The sequence below is a fragment of the Panthera uncia genome (assembly GCF_023721935.1).
Source record: "Panthera uncia isolate 11264 chromosome B3 unlocalized genomic scaffold, Puncia_PCG_1.0 HiC_scaffold_1, whole genome shotgun sequence".
NCBI lineage: Eukaryota > Metazoa > Chordata > Mammalia > Carnivora > Felidae > Panthera > Panthera uncia.
In genome coordinates this window covers 60,902,267-60,927,453 of record NW_026057582.1, presented here as the reverse complement: position 1 = coordinate 60,927,453, position 25,187 = coordinate 60,902,267, and the positions used below count along the sequence as shown (strand labels likewise).

The 25,187-nt window shown below is 33.6% G+C and overlaps 1 protein-coding gene across 3 annotated transcripts in view; it reads right to left on the bottom strand.

Moving 5' to 3' along the window:
• RALGAPA1 (Ral GTPase activating protein catalytic subunit alpha 1) overlaps positions 1–25,187 on the bottom strand; it is a 270,966-nt gene that overhangs the window by 155,876 nt on the left and 89,903 nt on the right. For 2 of the 3 annotated variants that reach the window (XM_049612882.1, XM_049612883.1), the window contains exons 12-17: positions 23,864–24,001; positions 18,895–19,043; positions 15,996–16,125; positions 13,827–14,064; positions 12,642–12,803; positions 7,332–7,472 (exon numbers count right to left, since the gene is read on the bottom strand). In XM_049612882.1, the coding sequence (XP_049468839.1) occupies positions 7,332–7,472; positions 12,642–12,803; positions 13,827–14,064; positions 15,996–16,125; positions 18,895–19,043; positions 23,864–24,001 (958 nt within the window). The remainder of the gene's footprint in view (positions 1–7,331; positions 7,473–12,641; positions 12,804–13,826; positions 14,065–15,995; positions 16,126–18,894; positions 19,044–23,863; positions 24,002–25,187) is intronic. The other variant, XM_049612884.1, reaches the window with a different exon arrangement.

Here is a 25,187-nt window from a genome sequence, read left to right as displayed (position 1 = left end):
GTCAAAATGGACATTACAGATTATCTAATTCTCTTACTGAAGAAACAGAGGCCCAAAGAGGTGAAGCCATAAAGTATGAGAAGCCAGATTACTGTTCCATATCACTGCATTGTTTTCGCTGCTAAGTATATGGTAAATCCTCAAAAATATTTTTAAAATTGAAAATCACAAGATGAAATACTATTAAAGTGTACAGATATATGCAAATTAGAAATTTTAGAATGAAAATACAGTGCCTAGAAATCCACTCTGGCCTTTACATTACCAAGAAATAACTAAAAATTTTGTTTTTGCAAGGCAGCAAAATATTATGAAAAAAGGACAAAGAGTCAAAAAGTCGGATGTTGTTACTCATTAGGCTTGTAATGCAAACGCTAAAAGTAACAGGACCATAACTGAAAATGAGAAGATTTACATTCAGAGCAAAACAGTGACTTCCCTAAGATCACATACTAACTTACTGACTGTGCTGGGTCTAGAACTTAGGTTTTCTTACTCCAGACTCTGAAAACCAGTGTTCTCATTTATAAAATGGGGATAGCAATTCAAAATATTCTTGGGATTCATGTTATGAATAAAAGGAGGCTGGGGGCATATAGGTGGCTCAGTCAGTTAAACATCTGCCTCTTGATTTTAGCTCAGGTCATGATTGGATGGTTCATGAGATCGAGGCCCACATCAGGCTCTGTGCTGACAATGTGGATCCTACTTGGGATTCTCTCATCCCCTCTCTCTCTGCCCCTCCCCTGCTAGTGCTTTGTGTCTCTCTCAAAATAAATAAATAAACTTTAAAAAAAAATGAGGCTGGTCCTTCTATTTTACCCATATAGCCCTTTTTGTACAAAGTCCAAAAGAAGCTATTTTATACACAGATTCAGATCAAAAGAAGTTTGTATTATGACAAGATTCCACTATATTCCTGAAGATACACATTTAGATTCTAAGCACAGGTCAAACACACAATACCTCTAGAAGTTAAGACAGATTTTATTTTATCATTAAGTTGAGGAAAATATAATATTCTAAAAACGACACTGGATTTCTTCATACACGCCATTTAGTAATTCTTTTAAATGAAAAAAGTGAAACAACTCCTCAGAAACCAAACATTTATGCATTTATACCCATTATTTACTATGGCAGAAGATAATGAATGCTTATTTGTGTGTCTCAACGAATGTAAGTATCTTGGTTTTATTTTATCTCCCATAATAGATCAGATCATAAGAACCTCTGGCTAGAGGACAGAGATTATATTTAACACGTACTCCAAGTTCCTTTCCACAAAATATCCTAATAGGACTTAGCAAAGGATAAAGACTATCTTCATTTTCTATAAAAATTCTTAAGAATTTTATAGTTATTTTATCAGCCCCAATTCAAAATTAAAATCTTAAAACCTTTTTAAATACCAATGTTATGATCCTAGCAAATACATGAACCTCAGAAAAAAAGCAGAATATTAGTTTAAAATTTTAAGTTCCTTTACTGGTATTTCATAATTTTTCTACTCTAAACAAGCCATTAAAGATTACTGTGAAGTTCTCTTTTTAAGAATTTCTTCCCCAACCCAGTCCTCACCTTGCAAAGCAAATTTAGCCATTATTTCAGTCTGTTTTTTTCCTAATTTTTTTTTATCACATATTAATACCTAAAATTCTTATGCAAGTTTAAGAGGGCAAGAGCTTAAAAAAAAAAAAGAGAAACAATATTTTTCTATCAGCAATGTACTGTTAGAGAATTTAAATAAAAACCAATATTTAAGTTTTTAAATATAGTTCTTACATAGGCATATAAGAATACTAACTGCATAACATCAAAAAAGAAAATAATTGTTGACAGGAAATCAATGTCAGCAATTAAATTAAGCATAATTAATTCTAGCAGACCTTAAATTTAAAGAAATGCCTGTATACCTGTATTCTGTTAAGGAGAAAAATACTAAATGACAGCTAAACCATATAGTCTTTTCTACAAGCTAGGCATTGTTACAAGCATCTAACATATATTAACTCACTTAATCCTAACAACACCACCGTGATATAAGTGTTGTTATCCCCATTTTATAGATGAAGAAACTATTTAAGTGTAGCCTGAGGCTACACAACTAGCAAGTGGAGAGCTGGGATTTGAAGGCAAAACTTAGTCCACATTCTAAATATCCTGAATACATGTCACATATTCATGAGGTAATTCATTAATTTTTTTAAGATGGCAAAAATTAATGTATTAAAAAATTATGAAGTGGCATAATGATTTATCTGTCTAAAGATAAGAATTTTAGAAATAAAAAATCAGTCAAATATAAACATTAGTAAATTATACAGAAGAAAACAACTAAAAAACTTTGTAATGGTTTGCTGAAAATAACAGTGGCATCAGGTTTAAACGAAAATGGTCTTCAAAAAAATTATGCTGCTTGTATTTTACCTTGAAAAATAGCAGCCTCTAAATTACATGAATCTAAAATAATACTAAAGTACTAAATGAGCAAAACAAGAAAAAAGTTTTTTAACAAATCAAAACACCTTTTGAACATGTACAAAATGCTTCCTATAGAGCCTACAAAGTATTAGAAACGCCCAGTTTCAACTCTGGATTTCCTTAATAATGTTTAGTATGAAAGTGTTGGAAATTATTTGTGGATTAAATAGTTTGTTTTTCTGGTGGCGCCTGGGTGGCTCAATTGGTTAAGTGTCCAACTTCAGCTCAGGTCATGATCTCGTGGTTTGTGAGTCTGAGTCCTGGGTCAGGCTCTGCACTGACAGCTTGGAGCTTGGAGCCTGGAGCCTGCTTTGGATTGATTCTGTGTCTCCCTCTCTAGCTCTGCCCCTCCTCCACTCACACTCTGTCTCTCTCTCTCTCTCTCAAAAATAAATAAACATTTAAAAAAATAAAAAAATAAAAATAATGAAGCACTGTTAAATTTTAGCAGCCTGTGTAACATGACCTAGACAGACTAGAGTTCTAATAGCAAAAAGTATGACAAACAAATTAGCAATTTTAAGAACTCATTCAAAGAAAGGTTTGTAAACTTAATTTCCGGTGAGAATCCCACACAATTAGAAAATAATAAGAAACAGTTGCAAAAGTATGAAGAAAGTCAGGTGCCCACGTGCTTATGTTTTTTAAATTCCTTCTTTCATTAAAGTATTATTTTTGGCAATAAAAGTTAATTTGCTTAACAATTACTGAGATTTCTGGCTTCTCTCTAATCCATTTATCAGGAAAATGGAGACTGTTCAGCCTAAGTTACCAAATGCTTAAAAGTAAGTGCTTAAAAGTAAGTTACACTTAAAACTTAGTGTAAGAATAAAGGACAGGGAGAGCATGCTTGCCTAGACACCTCTATTACTTGTAGAGCTTTAAAAAAAAAAGTGCTTGTACAACCTCCACAATATTCTATCAAAACCTGAGGCAGATGCCTGGGAAAAAATATTATTTCAATTGTTACACATGAGTCTGTCATTAAGAACTAATGAGAATGATATACAGCAAATGCCTTTGAACTAGTCCCCAGAGCTTAAGAAGAACTCTTCAAGGATATTCAGCTATACAACTAGTTTAGTTTATATAAAGCTGTACCATATAGCATCACACAACAGTGTAGGGAAAATGGACACCTAAACAAGAATACTGGAGGAGAAAAAAGGGCTGGATGGAGACAGGGTACTTTGAAAACTGATGGTCCATTTAAAAAAATCTTAGTGTTAAAAATAAGAGGAATTAAACAGAGTTTCCTTTTATCCTCATAAGTATTCAAGAGTATCAGGTAAATATTTTTCTGGAGAACTCTACTAACCAAGAACTAGAGTGACTGTATGTATTTTCATTGTTTTTTTGGTGAAGCCAGTTACAGAAACCTCAACTCCTGACCTTAAATGATGTGCTCAGGAAATATTTTGAGTTCATTAAGCCTGTTCATATAAGGGAGAGATATACAACTACGAAAAACCTTTTTTCCTGGGGCGCCTGGGTGGCTAAGTCAGCTAAGAGTCCGACTTTTGGTTTCTGCTCAGCTCATGATCTCATGGTTCAGGAGTTTGAGCCCCGCGTCCAGCTCACACTGCCAGTGTGGAGCCTGCTTGGGATTCTCCTCTGTCTGCCCCTTCCCCACTCTCCCTCTCTCAAATAAATAAACTTAAAACAAAACAAAACCTTTTTTCCTATGTAATTCACTTTCCTTACTAATTTTCTCTGAACATTAAGCTATTCTTTTTTTAATGAAAAAAAAATTTTTTTTTATTTGAGAGAGAGCAAGCATGTGCGAGTTGAGAAGAGGGGCAGTGAGAGAGAGAGAAAGAATCTCCAGCAGGTTCCACACTCAGCACGAAGCCTGAGACAGGGCCTCATCCCATCACCCAGGGATCATGACCTGAGCCGAAATTAAGAGTCAGATGGTGAAGTGACCAAGCCACCTAGGTGCCCCTGTACATTAAACTGTTCTACAGTAAAATTTACTCAAAACCTTGTAACATAAGTTACAAACATAAGTAAATAGTTTGCTTGAGAATCTAAGACTGGCAATTTTCTTTTTAAAATTTAGGACTATTTTTTAAAAATCTCTTCATTCTGAACCTCTTTTTCTTTTCCCTATCTGTCCCCATCACTGTCCCACCTCCTTACTGCCTCAGTGCAACCTAACACCCGAAGAAGCAAATGCTTAGGCCTTCAATTTGCCTCCAACAATCAGAGGCAATGAAGAAAAAAATCCAACAATTCAGAATTCTACTATATAAGTTTATATAAGAATAATCCTGTCCAATTTTCACAGCTAATTTTTAAATTTACAAGGTTAGTTCAATGCTTCCAAATTTGTTCTCTCTGGAACCTTAATGCTATAGAACCTGAATATGTGTACCTGGAAAAGTTCTCCATGCCTACATAAGTTTGAGAAATAAACACGTGCGTGCGTGTGTGTGTGTGTGTGTGCACGCACGCGTGCGTGCGTGTCTGTGTCTCTTTTTTAAAAAACTGACTTCTGGGGGCCTTTAATATATTGATATACACTATAAATCTTTAACCCATTGGATACTTATTAACATCTCCTGGACAGGGATGTAAATTTATACAACCAATATGGAATATGCTGAATTCACAAGTTACTTATCAGTTTTTGCTGCTACTTTCCATGTTCTTTGTATCTTTTAAGTCTTAAAAGAAAAAGGATTTTTATTCAAAATAACTAAGTCTAATTACGCTTTTATATTTTATATGTACACATGCACAAAAAACTGGAGGTATCTGTATTTTAAGTTATCAGTAAATAAGCACTCGGGAGATTATGTATATTTTCATATACTTTTCTACATAATCCATATTTTCTGAAATTAACATTATTTTGATAATCAAAGATAAAGTCTGTTTTTGATTTAGTGACTGGTGTCTCACCATTATCTAACTCTTTAAATCTAACACAGAATGCATGTTACCCCAAATGGGGGAAATGAAAGCAACAATAAATAAAACTGCAATTTAGAAAATTCCTTTCAAACATTCTTCATAGAACACCTCCCCCATTAAGCCATTAAAATTATTAACCTCTTTCTGAATTACATAAATATGAAGGATTCTGAAATAGGAACTTATCCCAGTTAAGGCATTACCTTACAGAATTTTAAAACAATCTCACCTTTAAACTTTTAAAAAAGATTTCAGCACTTAACATGCATATTTGCCAAAATATTAGACATATTACAGAATATGTCTAAGTATTTATCAATCAAGGCATCCTAAACCAGAAAACACAAACATATCACATCCAATAATTGAATATTTTATTTTCTCATTTTTAGAAAAGTAAAATAATAAGGTTTTTTTTTTCATTTACAATATTTTCAAAGAACACCAACCACAAGAGTGTCTGTGTACCTACATATATTTAACCCTCAATATGTACCCCCTTGGTTTGGGTGAAATCTGATCTTAATGAGGTTACAGATGATGGAAAGGACTTCACCGGAAATATCATTATTAATAAAAATGCACTTTCTGTTGCATAAGCTTTCAATCCATTAGGAACTGAAAGGATGCAGAGATGGGTTGTTTAAAAGACAAAAAAAAATCAACCTCACCAAATGAGGCAATGTCAGGGACACACTCATAAGAGTGATAAGGAAGTACCAAGAAAGGGGTGCCTGGGTGGCTTAGTCAGTTAAGTGTCCAACTTTGGCTCAGGTCATGACTTCTTGGTTCCTGTGTTCAAACCTTGTATCGGGCTCTGTGCTGACACAGTTCAGAGCCTGTAGCCTGCTTCGGATTCTGTCTACCTCTACCTCTCCCCCACTCCCACTCTCTCTCTCAAAAAGGAATAAACATTAAAAAAACTAAAAATAATGTACCCAAGAATGTACAAGTAATTTTCTTTGCACTAGCACATTTTGCATAGTAATTATTCGACACATTTGCTTCTAAAGAACAACCCTGTATGATTTTACTCACACAAAATTCTTTTTAAAAAAACTAATCTACGGTGATAGAAATCAAAAGTGATTGTGTGGGGAGGAGGGATACTGACTTGAAAGTGTCACTAGAGAATTTGAGGGGTAATGGAAATGTTCTATATTTTGTTTGGGATGATGGTTAATAGGAGTGTGTAGATTCTCAAAACTCATTGAACTGAACCCAGAATCTGTACATTTTATTACATGGTAATTAAACCTTATTAAAGAGCAGACCATCTTATCCTAGTACTGGGCATCAAGGACCTGAGGCAGAACTGGAAAAATGACCGAATGTTGAGGTTCCTTGAAAACTGGAGCTTTACAGAATGATTTATTTGGTTTAAAAATGAGTTCTTAGAATCCTATATACTATTATACTCTAATATAAATACAAAGATTTATTCCAAAGCAACTCTAAGATTATATACTTTTCTCATTTATTGATTCCCCTTGCTTACTTCCATTACTACAGATGATGGAGATGCATTACTCAAGATTTACCATATCATTAGTCAAAACAATGGGAAATTAAAAGCCAAGGCTCTGATTGTTATCTTCCAAGTCATCTTTAGTCAGACATAATGACATAAATATACATTACTACTCCTTTTACCACCTGAGAAGAAACCACTCAAAGGTAAACAAAAAAATTTACAACCCAAAATATTGGACATTGGCACAGCACTAAACTTAGCACTTCCAGAATGAACTGCAAGGACAGCATTAGAATCCAAATAACTCAAAATGTTGATTTCTCAACCACTTTCCCGATTTCCCACACCTCCCCCAAAGAAATTAACTTTGAAGAGTTTATTTGATTAAGCAAAATTTGAAAGCAGGATTAAAAAGTGAAAAGGGTGGTGCAGAAATTAGCAGAGGTGGCACTACCTGAAAGCTCATCAGAAAGGGGAGTGAGAACAATATCAGGCAAGAAGGGTTTGGAAGTATGGATCAGAACAGGAGCACTTTTAGCACTGCGTATATAGGCCGATGGCAGAGCACATTCACCAATGGATCGGCTTCTCATGGCTTTAAAAAAGGAAAAGAAAGAAGTGGGGAAGGAAAAAAGAAGAGTGACTATAATGAAAGGCTTGTGTCACAGAAAAAGCAGCAACAGAGAAAACTAAAAGATACAAAGGAAGGAAATTTTAAATTAAAACATTTCAGCACGGCAAATACTGGCAAGCTGTAAGAAAAGAAATCAGAGAACACATGACATTTCGAATGTAAAGTTTTTGGTGTAAAGCAGGAAAATGTTTCTTTATTATTAGCAGTTACAATGATATAGCATTAAAAATCAGCAGACACTTTAAATTAGCACTATGTTCTCAAAACCAAGGGTTGGAAAGTTCATTTAATGGAAACACTGAAAAGAATCCAACATCATTAGTTCAAAGAAATTTTGGTACTATATTTGGGCATTTCTTAGAGCCATTCTGAGACATTCTTCTTAATGAAGCTGAATTCTAAAAACAAATAGTTTCTAATTTCATACTCTTCCCTAACAAAGTTTTGAAGTCACTCATTTTTAGAACATTTTATAATCTAAAGGATTGAATCTCATGGTTACTGTTAAATCTTGGTAGGAGAAGAATGCTTACTCCAATCAGTATCTCCTATTTATATTAAAGTGTAACAGCATAATTTAAAATTTTTAAGTAGAAATATATACAGAAAACTGAATTTGTGATCTGGATGAAAAATCAAGTTACTGAGAAAAATAAACAAGTTTGTGGTAATTCAAAATCTTAAGCATACAATGTAACTTTATAAAGTTCTTAAAGATAAACTTAAAAACTGGATTACTTTTCAAAAATTACATTTGTAGTTGTATTTGGTAGTCTCTAAGGAGTCACCAGTTCATAAAATTAAAGACAGATTTTAGCAGACTTAAAAATAAATTAACAATCAAGTTTATGCTTTCCAAACATGTTTTTAACTTAACTTTTAGTTTAGGGATTCTTAAACAAATGACGTTATATATACTTTACGTATGAATAGAGGACTTAAAAGAAACAATACTGCATAATATCCAGTATAATAGTGATGGTAAAAAAAAATGTGAACATTAATATCATTTCAAAATCTTAGGTTTCCTGCTTACTGGAAACTCTTGGTTCCCTGACGCCTAAATTCCTTAGTCTATCACACAAGGCCTATGTGACCTTATACTAACTATACTAACCACTGAAACTGCATCTCCTCTCTCTATTCTCATATGTTGCTGCCACAGAGATTTTTATAATGTTCCCTGAAATGTTCATGCTCTTTCACAACAGCATGGCTTTGTGAGTTCATAATATCCTCGGTCTTCTCTTCCTCCTGACACTCCTTACTCAAAATGTCATCTCACCTGTGAAGCTTTTCAGACTCTCCCATGTGATTAACTTACAAGCAATATGGCAATGAACAAAATAATTAAAAATCCCTGCTTTTGCAAACCTTACAATCTATTTTTAGTGGATTATATGTTTTTTATGTCAGCCCCCCAACTTTTCAAACACACAACTATATCCTCTTATCTTTATAATCCTAGTGCTTGGCATATATGAGCTCAACAAAGCTTTACTGAATGAATACTCTATTTGGGGAGTCCAGCATAATTATGTAAAAAACAACAGTTTCGGTTGTGAACATATGGAGGAGAAAATCAAAGAAAGTATTCACAGAAAACTAAATATATGTCATAGCCTATAACTATACATTTTTCAAAAACTTTATTAATGTTGGCAAATAAAGATTCTTTAAGAGAAGCTTTTAGGTAAATTTATGTGCAGCAAAACATGGAGGATTGGATTATATTAGTGGCAACAATCTGCCTTCGGTGTATGGTTTGTCAAGTAATGTGTTAAAGATAACTGTACTTTGGGGTGCCTGGATGGCTCAGTCTGTTGAGTGTCCAACTTCCCCTCCGGTCGTGATCTCACAGTTTGTGAATTCAAGCCCTGCGTCAGGCTCTCTGCTTTTAGTGTGGAACTTGCTTTAGATTTCTGTCCCCCTCTCTTCTGCACCTCCCCTGTTCTCTTTCTCTCAAAAATAAATAAACATTAAAAAAAAAAAAGTAACTATTTTAGAATTGAACTCACATACAAAATGTCAGAATCTCGTCTTATGTGTTTTCCTACTAGTTTCTTCTCCTTAAGAAAATGACACAATTTTACAATCTAACGTGAAACACAGCTATGCGGACTTCAAGATCATCATTCATTCAATCTTACTAGAGCAAAGACACAAACATATAGGCAAAATATGTAGTGGTTATTAACACAAAAGATTAAAATACCATCTACAATTATAATCAGATGTGACTTTTAGAGATACTTATTTTAAAATTACATTGATTCTTTTAAAACTAATTTGATTCTATTTTCAATTCTACAGAAGAATTACAAGTTTTCTTCTATTTTTTTCTCCCTTGAGTTACATAATTCCTTGGAGATTACAACTCCTCCTGTTCCTTCTTTCCTATCACCAACTTGAAGAGCCTGAGCATTTCCCTCGGAACTTTCTACAAACACAGTGGTTCAAGTATGTTATGATTCTGAATGAATTCTACACAAATGTACCCCTCTAGTTTTCATTATACTATAGGTCTTTATACATACCTAAAATTTTGCCTAGTGCCTCACAACCATGTAACCTGCACTATAGAAAGTTATTTACAATGAATTAGCTACTGGGATTTTGAGGGATTTACTAATCTAAAGCTTAAGTCAGAAATCTCTATTAAGCCACTGAAATTCCAACTGCCACATACATTCCTAAGCCACATGCATGAGTGATTTTAAATCTGTAATATGTGTTTTATGTAGATGAAAGGGCAGTATGAAAAATATAACATCAAAAAGTAAAAACAAATTTTCAAACATATAAGCTGTCAATTTTTGAAGGCTTCTTATCTTTACCCCTCTCAAAAAGGTGAATAAAAAAGAAAAATAGACACACTCCACATAAATTCATCTTGGATCATAAAATATACACATTATGTCAAAAACTGTGACCTTCACTAGAGAATTCCCATGCAGCATACAAAATTCATGAACAGCAAACGTAACACATCACTAAAAGCACACAAACACAAAACAAATAGGAGGAAGGCAAATCTGTCCTTTTCTCATTTCTAAAATGTAACACATATTTCTCCATTTTTATAATTAAATAAAATTCACATCATACATACATGTCTGTCCACTGGCAGAAATACGTTTATAAGTGCCCAAACTTAGGCGCAATATTATAATAAACATAAACCAAGAGGAAAATCTGAAAACAGAAACAGTGATATATTTGTTCCAACAGTCGAATACCAGCTCCTAAATCATAACTATAAACACATTATTACTTCTCACGAATGTATTCTAAAGTAAGTCCTAAATTCACTGCATCCTTTAATGTGTTGGCATAAGCAAAACCTTAGATAGGAGTAGTGATGAGGGACTTACTAAAATGTATACACTCTCTCAGAAATTTAATTTTTAACTGTGTACATTCACTATGAACATAAAAAAAAAATTTTAAGAAAATATATATCCAAACACTATCCTAAATTAATCTGCTGCCCTTTTCAGTATTCTCCAACTTTACGCAGGCACCTTTCTTAACAAAATTCTTAATGCTTTAACTTTTTATTTCATAGGTTTGTCAATGAACAGGCCAGATAAGGTTGTTCTGACATAGGTACCAGAAAGTATTCATAGTCAGGCATGAATTTAAGAGGAGTATTTTACTCATTATATGCTCTTTAAAGATTAGAAATATGCCAACATGTTAACAATTATCTCATTGATGCTTCTTAAAAATTTTTTTACATTTTAAATTTTACATTCCACACTAAGCATAAATTACTACTATAATCAGAAAAATTATATAAGGAACTTTGAAAAAAATACAAGCTTTAAGTAAAACAGTAAAATTTTAAACTTAAAAGAACAATTCTGTCCTAAACAATACACAAATATTTTCATTAAATGTGACATTAATATAAAATGAAGACAGACATTTCAGATGTAACCAATATCTTCCTAAGAATCTCAAAGTGATTCTACACCAAACTTTAAATATTCTATCAATTTTAATTCATCAATATCCTTTTTCCTTGTATCATTTTTTGTTCTTCTTGCTTGACACAGACAATTAATATAATTCTATACTTATTTTATAGGCAGAAAACAATTGTGAAAATATAATTCTTTTGAAGGATTTAAAATTAACCATGATTTTTAATTATTTTAACTTTCTTTAAAATTAATAGTGTTTTTCACTGATTACCATCAAATATAGATACATTTCTACAAAAAATGCTCCTGCCATAAAAATCATAAATTGTAAAGCCTAAGGTAACTTCAAGCTATTTTGTTTCAGGCATATAAGGTATTATCATTCCCATTACACAGATGAAGTAAATAAAGCCTAGAAAGTTCAGTAAATTGTTTAAAATTATCTAGCTATTCAGTGATGAAGGAGAGTGAAAAAAGAGATTAGGACAAAGCCTGCTAGCCTGCTTATTTTTCATTTCGGCACTCTTTCTATTACAATTCAGACCAAGTTATAAGTCTCTGAGAGCAAAAGGAGTAAGATGGTAGCTAGGTCCAAAATATACTGAGTGATCCTACATCCATGGGAAATTCTTCCCATCATTGCTCCTTTGCTGCTATTTCCAAGATTACAAACTTTCTTCCATGTCTGTTAAGAGCAGCAAGGAACTTAGCAATAGACTCCAACTTGGTCTCAGGTATCTGCAATTAGAGAGCATAAATTCCTAGTTGAAAGTTTTTTTAAGCCAATCTAATTATATAATTGTAGCACTGAAAGGCTACACTGAAAATTAGCTACCCTAATTCTCCATGTTTGTGAATATCTTCACTTATAAGAAAGTATACCAGTTAATGCATTAGTTCTGTAAAGTGAATCACAGTTTTACTTCTTCAATTCTGCAAAATAACAGTTTAAGATTATAGATACCTACAGTAAAATAAACTACATAAAAACGATGATGTAAAATAGATCTTAACAGCATAAAGGGATAACACAGCATGTCATCAGACTCTAAGTAGTACTGAAAAAAAGGTTTTGCTACAGAAGTTTTTTCTTTAACAACAAAAGTTAACTGGTAAGAAAACTACATATTTACATACATTGTTACTAAGGACTATAAACATATCGCCCTATACAAGTCTCATTATTTTAAAGAGTACATACCAACAGTTTTTTGCCGTACTATACTCCTTGCCTTTTCAGTTCCTGGGGACCCAGTAGTTGTTGCACTTCTCTGTCTCATTGGGGCTTGGCCAGGCTGATCACGACTCCATCCTCTAGAAAATGACTTGTCAACTGAAACTTTCTGAAATTCATGTCCAACTCCTAGAAATGTAGATTTTCAATCTAAGTATACGGTCACCTAATCAATAATCTCTTCAAATTATGTGGGCTACCTTGTCTCAGATCTCAGGTTTACTCACATTGTATTATAAAGTATCAAGTTAAATGCTCGTGTGCTGTTAAGGCTTTTTTGAACTTCATCTTACTTCACATTCCAAAACTGATACAGAATTCTACAAATACACCATCAAAAATAAACTATTATTAAATCCTCTGCCATCCACTTGGCTCCATTAAAAAAGAAACATTTGGACAAGCAAAAAAGGTTAAGAGATGAGCTAACCAAAAGCCATCCTGTGGTCGAATAAATCTCTTCTCTGCCAACAATAGTCCCTTGGGAAATAAATAGCCCAGGAAAAAGTAGTTTGGTCACATAATTAACTACCATGGGCTACTGTTAAGTATGAAATGTGATTCAGATATAATCTCTAGCTACCGACTAATTATTAAGAATGAAAAATACTAATACATCAAGGATTATAAAAACACGTATTAACAATATAATCACTATGTCCTGTCCCCCTCCCCCTTTGTAATACTCACTAGATACATAATCTACATTTAGGGAATGTTTGCTTTCGGTTAAAACTAAGAAAATGCTTTCAAAACAATTTTCCAAATAATTCTTTTTAAATAGAGTAATATGAAATCACCTAAATTCTAACAAAAAAAAAAACCCATATAATAAAAAGGGAGAGTATTTTGGTTAATTACTAAAAATAAAATATTTAAGATTCTAAATTATTTAAATTTTAGCTAGACATGTACAGAACACTTTATTTCTCATCAAAATTAGTAATGATTTTAAGTTTCTTCAAGAAAAATTACAAGGCACTTACATGTTTTATTGTTGAAAAGTTTTAAACTTCTGGGTAAATGCAAGAGGGAATAGTTCAGAGAAAACATGACTTTTTTATCCTCACCCATCTCCCTGGCTTCACCCATCTTCCCAGACCAAATTATTTAAGCAAATTTACGTGGAACATCTCTGTGGACAACTCTTACCTTTCCCTTTGTGCTTTTTTTGCTTCTGTTCACTCAGCTTATCCAATGGTAAGTCACTGAGATCCAAACTATATAAATTTCTAGCTAAAACTTTAGTTAGTGTTTCCATAGTCAGTGACCACTCAGTGGCTAACTCCTCCCAATAGGTCAATGATGATAATACTGAGAGTAAGTCATCCCATAGTTCTCGAGAGATGTACACATTTAGATTTGCTTTGATCCAGGCAACGATAAGAGTCTATAAAGACAAATAATAACCATGAAATATGTTCAAGTTCAGATATTCAATTATAAAAATATTACCCAAAACAAGCAGAATTTTAAACCACATAATACCCATGATGCTTTCTTGGTACATAATACTTGTAAAAGTAATCCACGCAACCATTAGCATCTACTATTAATTTCTTTTCAACAATGGCCAACTCCCAACATTCTAAGCAATGTGGGCAAGTTATCAAAACTGAAAAGAAATATCCCTAAAGTTGTAACTATCCTTCATGCTGTATTGCATTAATGTTAAATAAAATAAATGCTGCTTAAAAAGAGTCTCCACACTACTAAGTGTTGAAATTATTGACTAGTTAATGGTTACTGAGCTAAATTAACCAAAACCTACAGTCTCAAATTGAAGATGAAAATCAGTATATAACTTGAATATTCCAAAAAAAATAAGTTATTAGAGATATACTTAATGAAATTTCCTGAAAAATTGTATGTAAACTGAAGAATTAAATTAAGTTTAATTCTGAAGACACCAGAAGAATTAAAGGTGTTCTATAATAAATCCAGTCATAGAATAAAAAAATTATTAGTTAAAGGGAAGAAATTTCTGATCAGCCATTACTCCTAAGATTATATGGATTTCTACTAAAGACAGAACCTCCTATTGAAACAAGTCATGAAGATTTTTTGAAAGCTTCACTCTATATTTTATACTAAAAATTCCACATGTTTATACTTTAAATATAAGCTGAAAATGAGCAGAGCTTATAGTATAGAAAATAACCAGTGATTCTCCATTCTAAATTTAAACATTCACACCACAATAAACTTATTCCACATAGCAAGCTAAAATTGCCTTCCTATAGCTCTCAAAATTAGTTTAGTTCTAACAATTGAGAAATCTTTTTAAAAAGGGCTAATGAAGGGGATGCCTGAGTGACTCAGTAGGTTAAAGCATCCAACTTTCAGCTCAGGTCATGATCTCATGGTTCGTGGATTCATGAGTTCTGGCCCCACATCAGGCTCTCTGCTGTCAGTGCAGAACCTGCTTCATATCCTCTATCTCCCTCTCTTTCTGCCCCTCCCCCACTCGCTCTATCCCACTCTCTCACAAAAATAAACAAACACTAAAAAAGGGCGAGGGGTAATGAAGTTAAGAAGAGTTTAGATAATAAATATAACTGGTTTCAAAAGATTATTCACTACCAGCATAAAATTTTAGGCAAATGAGCACATTTAAAAATAGTAATAATTTGAAAGACTATACTTATGGACAAGAATTAGATCTGAGATAGCTTTTATCTATGATATTAAGAACCATTTTATCCATGTATTTGTAGTTAATGTGTCATCTTAAGAATATATTATTTTGCTATTTTCCAAAGAATCCATGATACATTTAAAGTCAGTACTCTAACCTCAGGTTGGAAAACACAGTAATTCTTATTTAATCAAACTACCACTGATACTTAAGATAAAGACTTGAATAAAGTCTTATAGAAGCAGCACGATAAGAAAGAATTTTTATTATCAACTACTTTTTCACTACTACAAAACAACATAAAACAAAGTTTTGCTTTTCTAACAATGCCAGAGATTTGGAAACTCATAAAGCAAACAATCAGGCCATTACTCATGAAGCTCTCTGGCAGCTTTTTGCAAGCATGTAAATATGCCACACAAGAGAGAAAGTTCAGTATCATCAGCCTGTTTCAATGCTTTTTCACAGACTTGGTATTTCCTTCACTCTGATACTAGGTTGTGAGTGTCTATGTACGGCAAATAGCCTATTCAGATAAGCACTTTTAATTTCGTTCTACAAAAGATCCTTTAATGTGAAATGATCTTTAAGTTATCCCAAGGAACAAGTACAGGGCTCAATGAATCTTATAAAAATACATATCTGTCCATCTATTTATCTATTTATTTATTTATTTTTATTGCCTGGAAAAGTGGTCCTGCAAGTCGACCTGCCAAGGTCATATTTTTTTTCCCCTGGAACTGTAGAAAAGCTTGTGATGGCATCTTCAGTACAGACTCCGTGACTCTGAGCAACACAAGCAGCATCTGTTCCCTTAAAGTAAAAAAATTAATTAATGTTTCCTTCTTGAATATGTTTGTTTTTGGTTAACGAATAACTTTAAAACTAATATTATAAAATGTATTATCTTTCCATAACTCAAATATCAAATATCTTTCAAATTTTTAGAATTCTTTAAATGTTAAAACTAAAAATTCCATTTTATAAACTATACCAGCCATTTTAAAACCATTTTTCATTCATAAAACCCTCCCATCAAATAAAAATGTATGCAAAGCTGATGAATTGGAGGTGAGAATGTGGAGACTGCTCCCATCCCCCAACCCCTGAAAAATGAAGTAGTGACTGACTTTAGGGAGCTGTCTGAAGAACACTCTAGCTATACAATTTGGTTCTACCTTGATGCCTATTCATCTACTTCATCTTTATAATATGGAGAACAAGTACACATCTACAAGTGTACCAGGAGCAATGTCTAACTACAAGACATTTTAGGATCAATAGATCATAGTGATCCTGACGAGTAATCAAGGACCATCCTTTTTAATTTGGCCATTTTTTAACGCCTATCCTAATATTTTCTCTACCTTGCCTCTTTCTCCTAGATGCTTATTATTAAGACCATAAAACTACCTTATTTGCACCTGGTAATTTGGAAACTGATTCAACCACATGTGAAATGGGTATTTCAGTTTGGGTACACAGCCAGGCTAACAGTCCAATTCCCTATCACAGCCTCCTCTTTGGTTTGTTTGCAAGCCCATTCCAGGCATAGCAATATGTGGGACAGTCCATGTGAGAAATGTGGCAGAGGCAGCAAGAGATCACAGATCTAGATTTGTAATTTTTTGGGGAAGGGAGGGCAGATTAAGATAGAAAAGTATCACTCAGTGAAAAATATCCTAAATTTATTAACAAATAAATATATGCATTCATTCATAAGATAGAAATCAAAGTTGCCACATTTGTAATCTTAGGCTTCTAGCTTAGCTGTATGAAATGAAAAGCTATTTGAAATCAACTACATATGCAATAAAGTATACATTTTCCAAATAAATCTTACGTGATTTGTGGTCAAATCAACACTCACTCATCTATAACCTTTTACTTTGAAATATAATAGTAATGATTTTAATTCATAAAATCTTGTAAATTCAATGTAAATATGTGAGTAATCTCTCATAATACTATCACTTCTAGGGAACTTATACAATTTTTTTTTAAATTCTAAAATCGTGTTCCATATAGCAGTTCTCTCACTTTAACCTGGCTCAACAGCACTGATATAAAGTACATTAAAAAAAAAAAAAAAAAAAAAGGAAAGGGGGCAGGAGACTAACAAAAGAATGGTCCAAAATAGTACAGTTACTGATTAATCATAACCTAGGCTCAGATGTCATAAGGACCGCAATTCAAATCTCAGCTATGTGAACAAAATTGTGTGCCTAAGAATCACCATGTAAAACAGATTATCTACCTCAGAGTTGCTACAAGCATTAAGAAAATGCATGTATAGTGCTTAAAGATACCTGGCATAGAAAAGTGTTCCAATTAAGTTAATAACAAACTACTTCCAGATGTAACTATATCAACGTTGCTAATAAAGAATTTTTTCAAAATAAAGTCATTTTTCCACATGCAGCAAAACATATATTAAGCATGCTCTTTCACTAAGTACTCCCACTTTTTAAGAATAAGTCAAAGGAGAAAAATGATGTATGTATAAGGATGATCACTGTCTTGTCTCCACCCAAAAACAAAATGAAATAACTACATATCCATCAAAAGATGACTGGTTAAGAAAATTATGGTACATGCAAACAGCATAATACTATATTATGACTATGTATATGGTTTGGTGAACCAAATATTCATCAAAGGGCAAAATAATGACTACCTCTAGAGAGTGAGCTTTGGGGAAACTTTAATTTTCTTTTTACAACTTTTCTTCATTTGATTTTTACAATGAACATGTATCATTTTTGCAAAAACTGAAGAGCTGCTCTTTTCCCCAAAAGGCCTATTTTTCCATTCAATTAAATATTTATAGAGTACAAGTAATATATAAAATTCTATGCTCACAAACATAGGAAATATAAAAACAAAGACAACCAAGATATACTTTTTAGGGCCTCTCAATTCAGAGATAAACAGACAATTTATACAAGTAATTTAGGAATTAAGACAATTTTGACAAGAACTGTAACAGGTATAAACACAGAATGAAAAGAAGTGAAGTGAGGGGAAAGAATGTAAGTAAGGATATGTAGAAAAAGGAAGGTGAAATCTAAGCACAGTTATTACAACAGAAAAACATGGCAAGAATTAGGTATTCTTAAAAAAGGTTCAAGAATGTGTGCAGGAGAAGAGCAATTTGGTAAAGCTGGGAACTGGATTCCATTCTGCAGGGTGGAGTTTAGGCTTAAAAGAGAGACAGAAAAGTAGGCAGGGATCTCACTGTACATGGCCTTGAATGCCAGGTTGAGGAATAAAGCATTCTTACATTTAATCATTTCCGTATACTTTTATTCACACATGCATAATTTCATTTATTCATGAATGTATTCATTCGGGAGAGTGGGGTGGGGGTGTCCACTTTAAAATATAATCCAAGAAGGTTGACCAAAAATGTCTGAGATAAAGTGGAGACTATTGTCATCCTAATTATTACATTAAATATTTCTCCATTCATTAATAGAAGCCTCTACAATACTGTGACAAGCTCTACTCACAGACACTATCCCTCTAAAAATTATATTCATATACACAATCAAAAAAAAATAAAGGATAAATATTTTTTACCAAGTTTTTTTGTCCATTGATACTTGCACAACCATGAACCGATAAATGTTAAGAATGCGTTTACACATATCTGTGTGCTCATCCAGAAGGTTTTTAATTTCATTTGCAGGTTCAAGAAGAAATATGTTTGATGAGTTTATAATAAACACCTAAGACAAAAGAAATAATTAGCTATTCATTATAAAATTAATAGCAAATTTCATATTCAGAGAAAAAAAATAAATTTAGATGCTGATTACTGGGTGATCTAGACTATAGGTTAATTCTAACCCTATTTCTACCCCAGCTTGACATTTGAAACTTAAACTCATTAAACAATTGTTTTTATGTTTATCTAGACAAATAAAAAATCACTACTAGGCACCCAAGAAAAAGAAACCAAGTGAAAAAAATAAACCAAGTGAAAAACACCATTTTTAAAAACTGAGAGCTTTAATATAATAACTCTACTGCTGTCATAAAATGAACCAATAAAAGAAAAACTGTTTCGAATAAAAGATGATACGTAAATCAAGAACAATTTTCACAATACCATCTATCCTTTCTTTTCATGTGTATAGGCTAAGTGTGTTTATCTGCTTTGGTAATAACAAACTGCATGAATAGATCATATACTATAGTACTACTAATGAGGATCCATTAATATACATCTTTAATTTATTGTAAAGAAATAAAAAGTTTGTTATAATCAAATCATTTATTGTATTTTGTTATCAAAGACAAAGTTATTATAATGGTTGACAGGTGTGTACAAAGGCTCTTGAGGACACTTTGGAAGCACAGAACATTATATCTATTGTGAACCTTGGACATTTAGATCTTCTATACCCATAATTCTGATTTAAATCTCCTGGATGAACTACATAATAAAACATAGTTGTGAGAAAAGAATATTAAGCTAATTTTAAAATAGCGAAGATGGGGCACCTGAGTGGCTCAGTCAGTTAAGCGGCCAACTCTGGCTCAGGTCATGATCTCACGGTTTATGAGTTTGAGCCCCACATCAGGCTCTGCACTGATAACTCAGAGCCTACAGCCTGCTTCGGATTCTGTGTCTCCCTCTCTCCTCCCCTGCTCATGCTCTGTCTCTGTCTCTCAAAAAAATGAATAAATGAATAAATTTTTTAATAAATTAAAAAAAATAGTGAATAGATGACTCTGTAAGTCTACCAACACTGACCAAGTAGGCACAAATAAAAATTAGACATAAAATAAGGACATAACAATATATCCAGTAGAGAATTTTAACATGATAGTTTTAATGGATAACTTTATTTGAATAAAACTGAAAAAATTTTAAATGTATTTATTTTGTAGACAAACATAAATTGCTAAAACTAACTCAAGAAGAAATAAAAAAGATGCATACATCAATAATCATGAAAAGACCTGGTTATCAAAGCCTCCTTGATTCATCCCTGAACACCAGGCCTAGACACCTTTACTGGCAAAGTTTTGCCTAGCATGGAAGATGATTCCTATTTTAATTTTTTTTTTTTAACGTTTATTTATTTTTGAGACAGAGAGAGACAGAGCATGAACGGGGGAGGGGGCAGAGAGAGAGGGAGACACAGAATCGGAAGCAGGCTCCAGGCTCTGAGTCATCAGCCCAGAGCCCGACACGGGGCTCGAACTCACGGACCGCGAGATCGTGACCTGAGCCGAAGTCGGATGCTCAACCGACTGAGCCACCCAGGCGCCCCGATGATTCCTATTTTAAACAAACTGTTTCAGAGACAAAAAAAAAAGGAGAACTACCCAATTAATTTTTATAAAACTATAATCCTGCTTTCAAAAACAGACATGAACTATATAAGAAAAGGAAGTAAGAGACCAATATCACTTGTGCTCAAATAGACAAAAGTACTGAGAAGATAGTGGCAATTCAAATTGATCAAAGTATCATACATATTTTATGACCAAGTAGTATTTACCCCAGAAATTTAAGAATACCTTGACATTAGAAAAGTCTATTAACAAAGAATACCCTATAAACAGACTAAAATGGAAAAAAGGATGATCATCACAACGTACGCAGAAAAAGCATCTAGCACTATTTAAAAAAAAAGAAACAGCAAACTAAGAAAAAAGGTAAAATTCCTTAATCTGAAAAAGAGCACATATCAAGAACTATAACAAATGATATAACAGCAATTAAACCTAAGAAGTACTGGCAAAAGCCAAGAATAAGACCAAAGTACTCGCTATCACCTCATTACCCCTGGAGGACCCAGTAAAGTGTAAAAGGAAAGCTGGAAGGGGGCAGGGAGAGGATACAAAGGAATATAAATATGAATGAATTGTAAAAGGAAAGATAAAACAACTATGAGCAATTTGGGAGAAAAGCAGTCCAGACAAAAGAAAAAGCAAGTTTAAAAGGACCTGAGGTGAAAGCCTACCTCGCATATTTAAGGAACAGCAAGGACTATAGACATAGAGTGGAGTGAAGAAGTGGGGAAGCAACTGGGTAATGATGTTGAGAAACAGAACCAGAGCATGTGGAGAACTTCTTACACTCAACAGTGGTAAAAGAATGTTTTTCTTCTCAAACTTTGCAGACCAATCCTATTGTAAAATACAATATAAATGAACTAACAGGAAAAAGGAAATGAAAAAACACATATAAAAATATAAACACAAACTTCATCAAAATCAAGAGATATATTAAATGACTTAAGTTTCTAAATTCTTACTCTCAATTTTTTAATTATCTTATAGTCTATGGGCCACATTCTGAGGAGCCTTGATGTAAAGCCTTATAGACCATTAGAAATACTTTTGCTTTTATGCTTAGTGATAATGCAAAACCAGTGGACAGGTTTGAGTAGAAAAATGACATGATCTGACTTAACAGCATCCCTCTGGCGACTGTGTTGAGAACATACTGGCGTGATGGGTGGGCAAGAGCAAAAGCAAGGATACTGATTAGGAGTTTACTGCAATAACTCAGATGAAAAATTATGGAGGCTTGGACACAAGAGGTAGCGTGAGTGTTGAACAGCTAATAGATAGGAGTATTCTGCATACATTCTTAAGATGGCCAGGATTTGGTATCAAATTAGATGTAGAATATAAAAGAGACACAGGAGACAAGGTGGCTTGAACAACTGAAAAACGTGCTATAAACGAAACAAAGAAAACTGCAGGAACAGCATGTTTGCTGAGCAAGGTGAGAAGCCAAATTTTAGATGCATCAAGTTTGAGATGTCTATTAGATATCTAAGTGAAGATGCTACCTTGGCATTTGAATATTTGAGTTCAAGGCTCTTAGAGTTCAGACAAGAGGTCTCAGACTAGAAACAAAATTGTATAAGTTGCAGTAAAAAGCATTTAAAGCCAGAAGAATGGATGAGATCAAACAGGAGAATAGAAAGATCCAAGAACTGATTCTTGGGCACTTCAACATGAATAGTCAGGGAAATATGAAAAAATCAGTAAAGGGGCACCTGGGTGGCTCGGTCGGTTAAGCGTCTGACTTCAGCTCAGGTCATGATCTCACAGTTCATGAGTTTGAGCCACACAGCTCTTTGCTTACAGCTCAGAGCCTGGAGCCTGCTTTGGATTCTGTGTCTCCCTCTCTCTCGCTCTCTCTGCCCCTACCCAGCTCATGCTCTGCACTCTCTCTCTCTCTCTCTAAAATAAATAAACATTAAAAAAATTTTTTTTAAAAACCAGTAAAAAATTCTGAGAAGTGACCACTGAGTTGGGAGAAATACAGGAGGGATGCTACTCTGAAGGCCAAGTGAAGTTTTAATAGGGAGGGAATGGTCTATTCTGTCAAATGCTCCTGACAAGTCCAGTAAGATTAGGATTGAAAAATGTACATCTGGGGGCGGCTGGGTGGCTCAGTCAGTTGAGCATCCAACTTCGGATCAGGTCATGATCTCACGGTTGATGAGTTCGAGCCCCACATCGGGCTCTGTGCTGATAGCTCAGGGCCTGGAGCCTGCTTCAGATCTGTGTCTCCCTCTCTCTGTGCTCCTCCCCTGCTCACACTCTATCTCTCTCTCAAAAATAAATAAATATTAAAAAAATAAATTAAAATAAATAAAAAGAAAAATGTACATCTGATTTAACAATGTGGAGGTCACATGTGGCCTTGACAAGAACAGTCTGATTTAAAAAATGAATGACTGCAATGAACTCCTACAAATCAATATGAAAAAGACAACCCAACAGAATAAGGGAAGAAGCATACAAATAGGCAATTCATAAGAAGATGCTCAATTTCAATGGTGATGAAATTAAATGAAAACAAGGAAACACAAACTTAAAAAAATAAAATAACATTTCACATATATGAGGCAGCAAAATTAAAATCTAACTATATAGTGGGGAAGATACAAGGAAACGAGAACTCGCAAACACTACCAAAGAAAATGTAAATTATTATAATCACATTGGAGGACAATGTGGTAGTAACAGTAAAGTAAGGCTGATAATGTACAACTTCTCCAACCTGGTAGCTCCACTTCTGAGTATATAACCTAGAGAAATTCTCCCACAGAGTACAAAGAAAACCAACAACCCACAACCATATGTAAGAATGCTCCATGCAGCACTATCTGATAGTGAGAAATTGGAAACAACTTAAAAACCATCAACAGAAAAATCACTTAAGTAAAATGTGAAATAACCATAAATTGCAATACCAGAAAGTAGCTAAAATGAATGAACTACAGCTATGTATCAACAACACATCTCAAAAACACGTTTAATACAAAAAGAAAGTACCAGATGACAGTACACCATGACACAATTTATATAAACTTTAAAGCTGTAATACATATAAATTAGGAAGCAAAAGTTAAGGAAAAAACAAAATTAATATGTCCTAAGGATAACTGATAAACATGGGTACTGATTTTATTAAAAAATTATATTGTACACTGAAATACTTAAACATATATTTGAAATATTTAATGATTATTTTATTGTATTTTTAAAAAACAACCAAGAAATGAACCACCTGCAAAACTGCCTGGGTACCAGCTCGTATGTTTTGTTCTGTGGCTTCTTCGGAGGCATTATGAAGAACATCTTGGTAGGTGCCATTTTTTGTCCAAGTAGAATTTCGAACATGATCAGCAACATCAGTCCCATTTTCCTGAAGAAAAATACCAAGTTTTTCATATTTCATTAAGAATGCTACAACAAGATAAAAGCTGAAGAAGTAAACTGGAAATTATTGGGTCCTCCTACTAAGCATCTTCTCAAAATAAATGTTTCATTTGATTACAAAAGCAATATATGTTCACTGTGAAAAAGGTTCTTCCCATTGACAAAAACAAAAAGAAAACAAAAAGTCATCCCTAAGAGTCAGACAGAAATTTTATCATTTCAGATATAGGGACATTTTTCTATGGATATAATGTATGAATCTCCCTTCTGTAACTCACACATTTAAGAACAGGATTATATTACAGTTCTGTAAAACATGAATTCCATTCTAAAGTAAATGACAGAATCCAAATAACTTATTTTTAAAAAATTTTTTAACGTTTATTTATTATTGAGAGACAGAGACACAGCATGAGCATGGGAGGGGCAGAAAGAGGGGGAGACACAGAATCTGAAGCAAGCTCCAGGCTCTGAGCTGTCAGCACAGAACCCGATGCAGGGCTTGAACTCAGAAACCGCAAGATCATGACCTGAGCTGAAGTCGGATGCTTAACCGACTGAGCCACCCAGGCGCTCCTAAATAACTTATTTTTTAGTGTTTATTTATTTTTAAGAGACAGAGAGCATGAGTGGAGGAGGTGAAGAGAGAGAGAGGGGATAGTGGATCCAAAGTGGGCTCTGTGCTGACAGCAGCAAGCCTGACGCGGGGCTCGAATCCATGAAGCATGAAATCATGACCTGAGCTGAAGTCGGACGCTCAACTGACAGAGCCACCCAGGCGCCCTTGGAATCCAAATAACTTAAATAAATCAACAGAAAACAGTTTCTATTTGGTTTACTTTAGAGTATTAAAATTCTTATTACCCAAAGACAGAGAATATTAGGTACTTCAAACCACTAAGACTGTATCTTTCTGCCTGAGTGTTAGCTGTCAAACGCCTTGCAGACTAAGGAGTTCCTTTAGGTGAAAAGCCGCAAAAACAGACTCAGTTTTGTTCTCTTTTATTTATTAATTTTTGTAAGTTTCTTTCTAGCTGTTTTCTGCTTTTGGTCATTCCTCAACATCTTCAAACAGTCTCTTGTTTTCTTGAATATTCTGTCTAGAGCTTTTAAGTGCAATATGCAGGGGATTTATTAGTCTAATACAAACTACTCTGCCATTACCAAAGTAA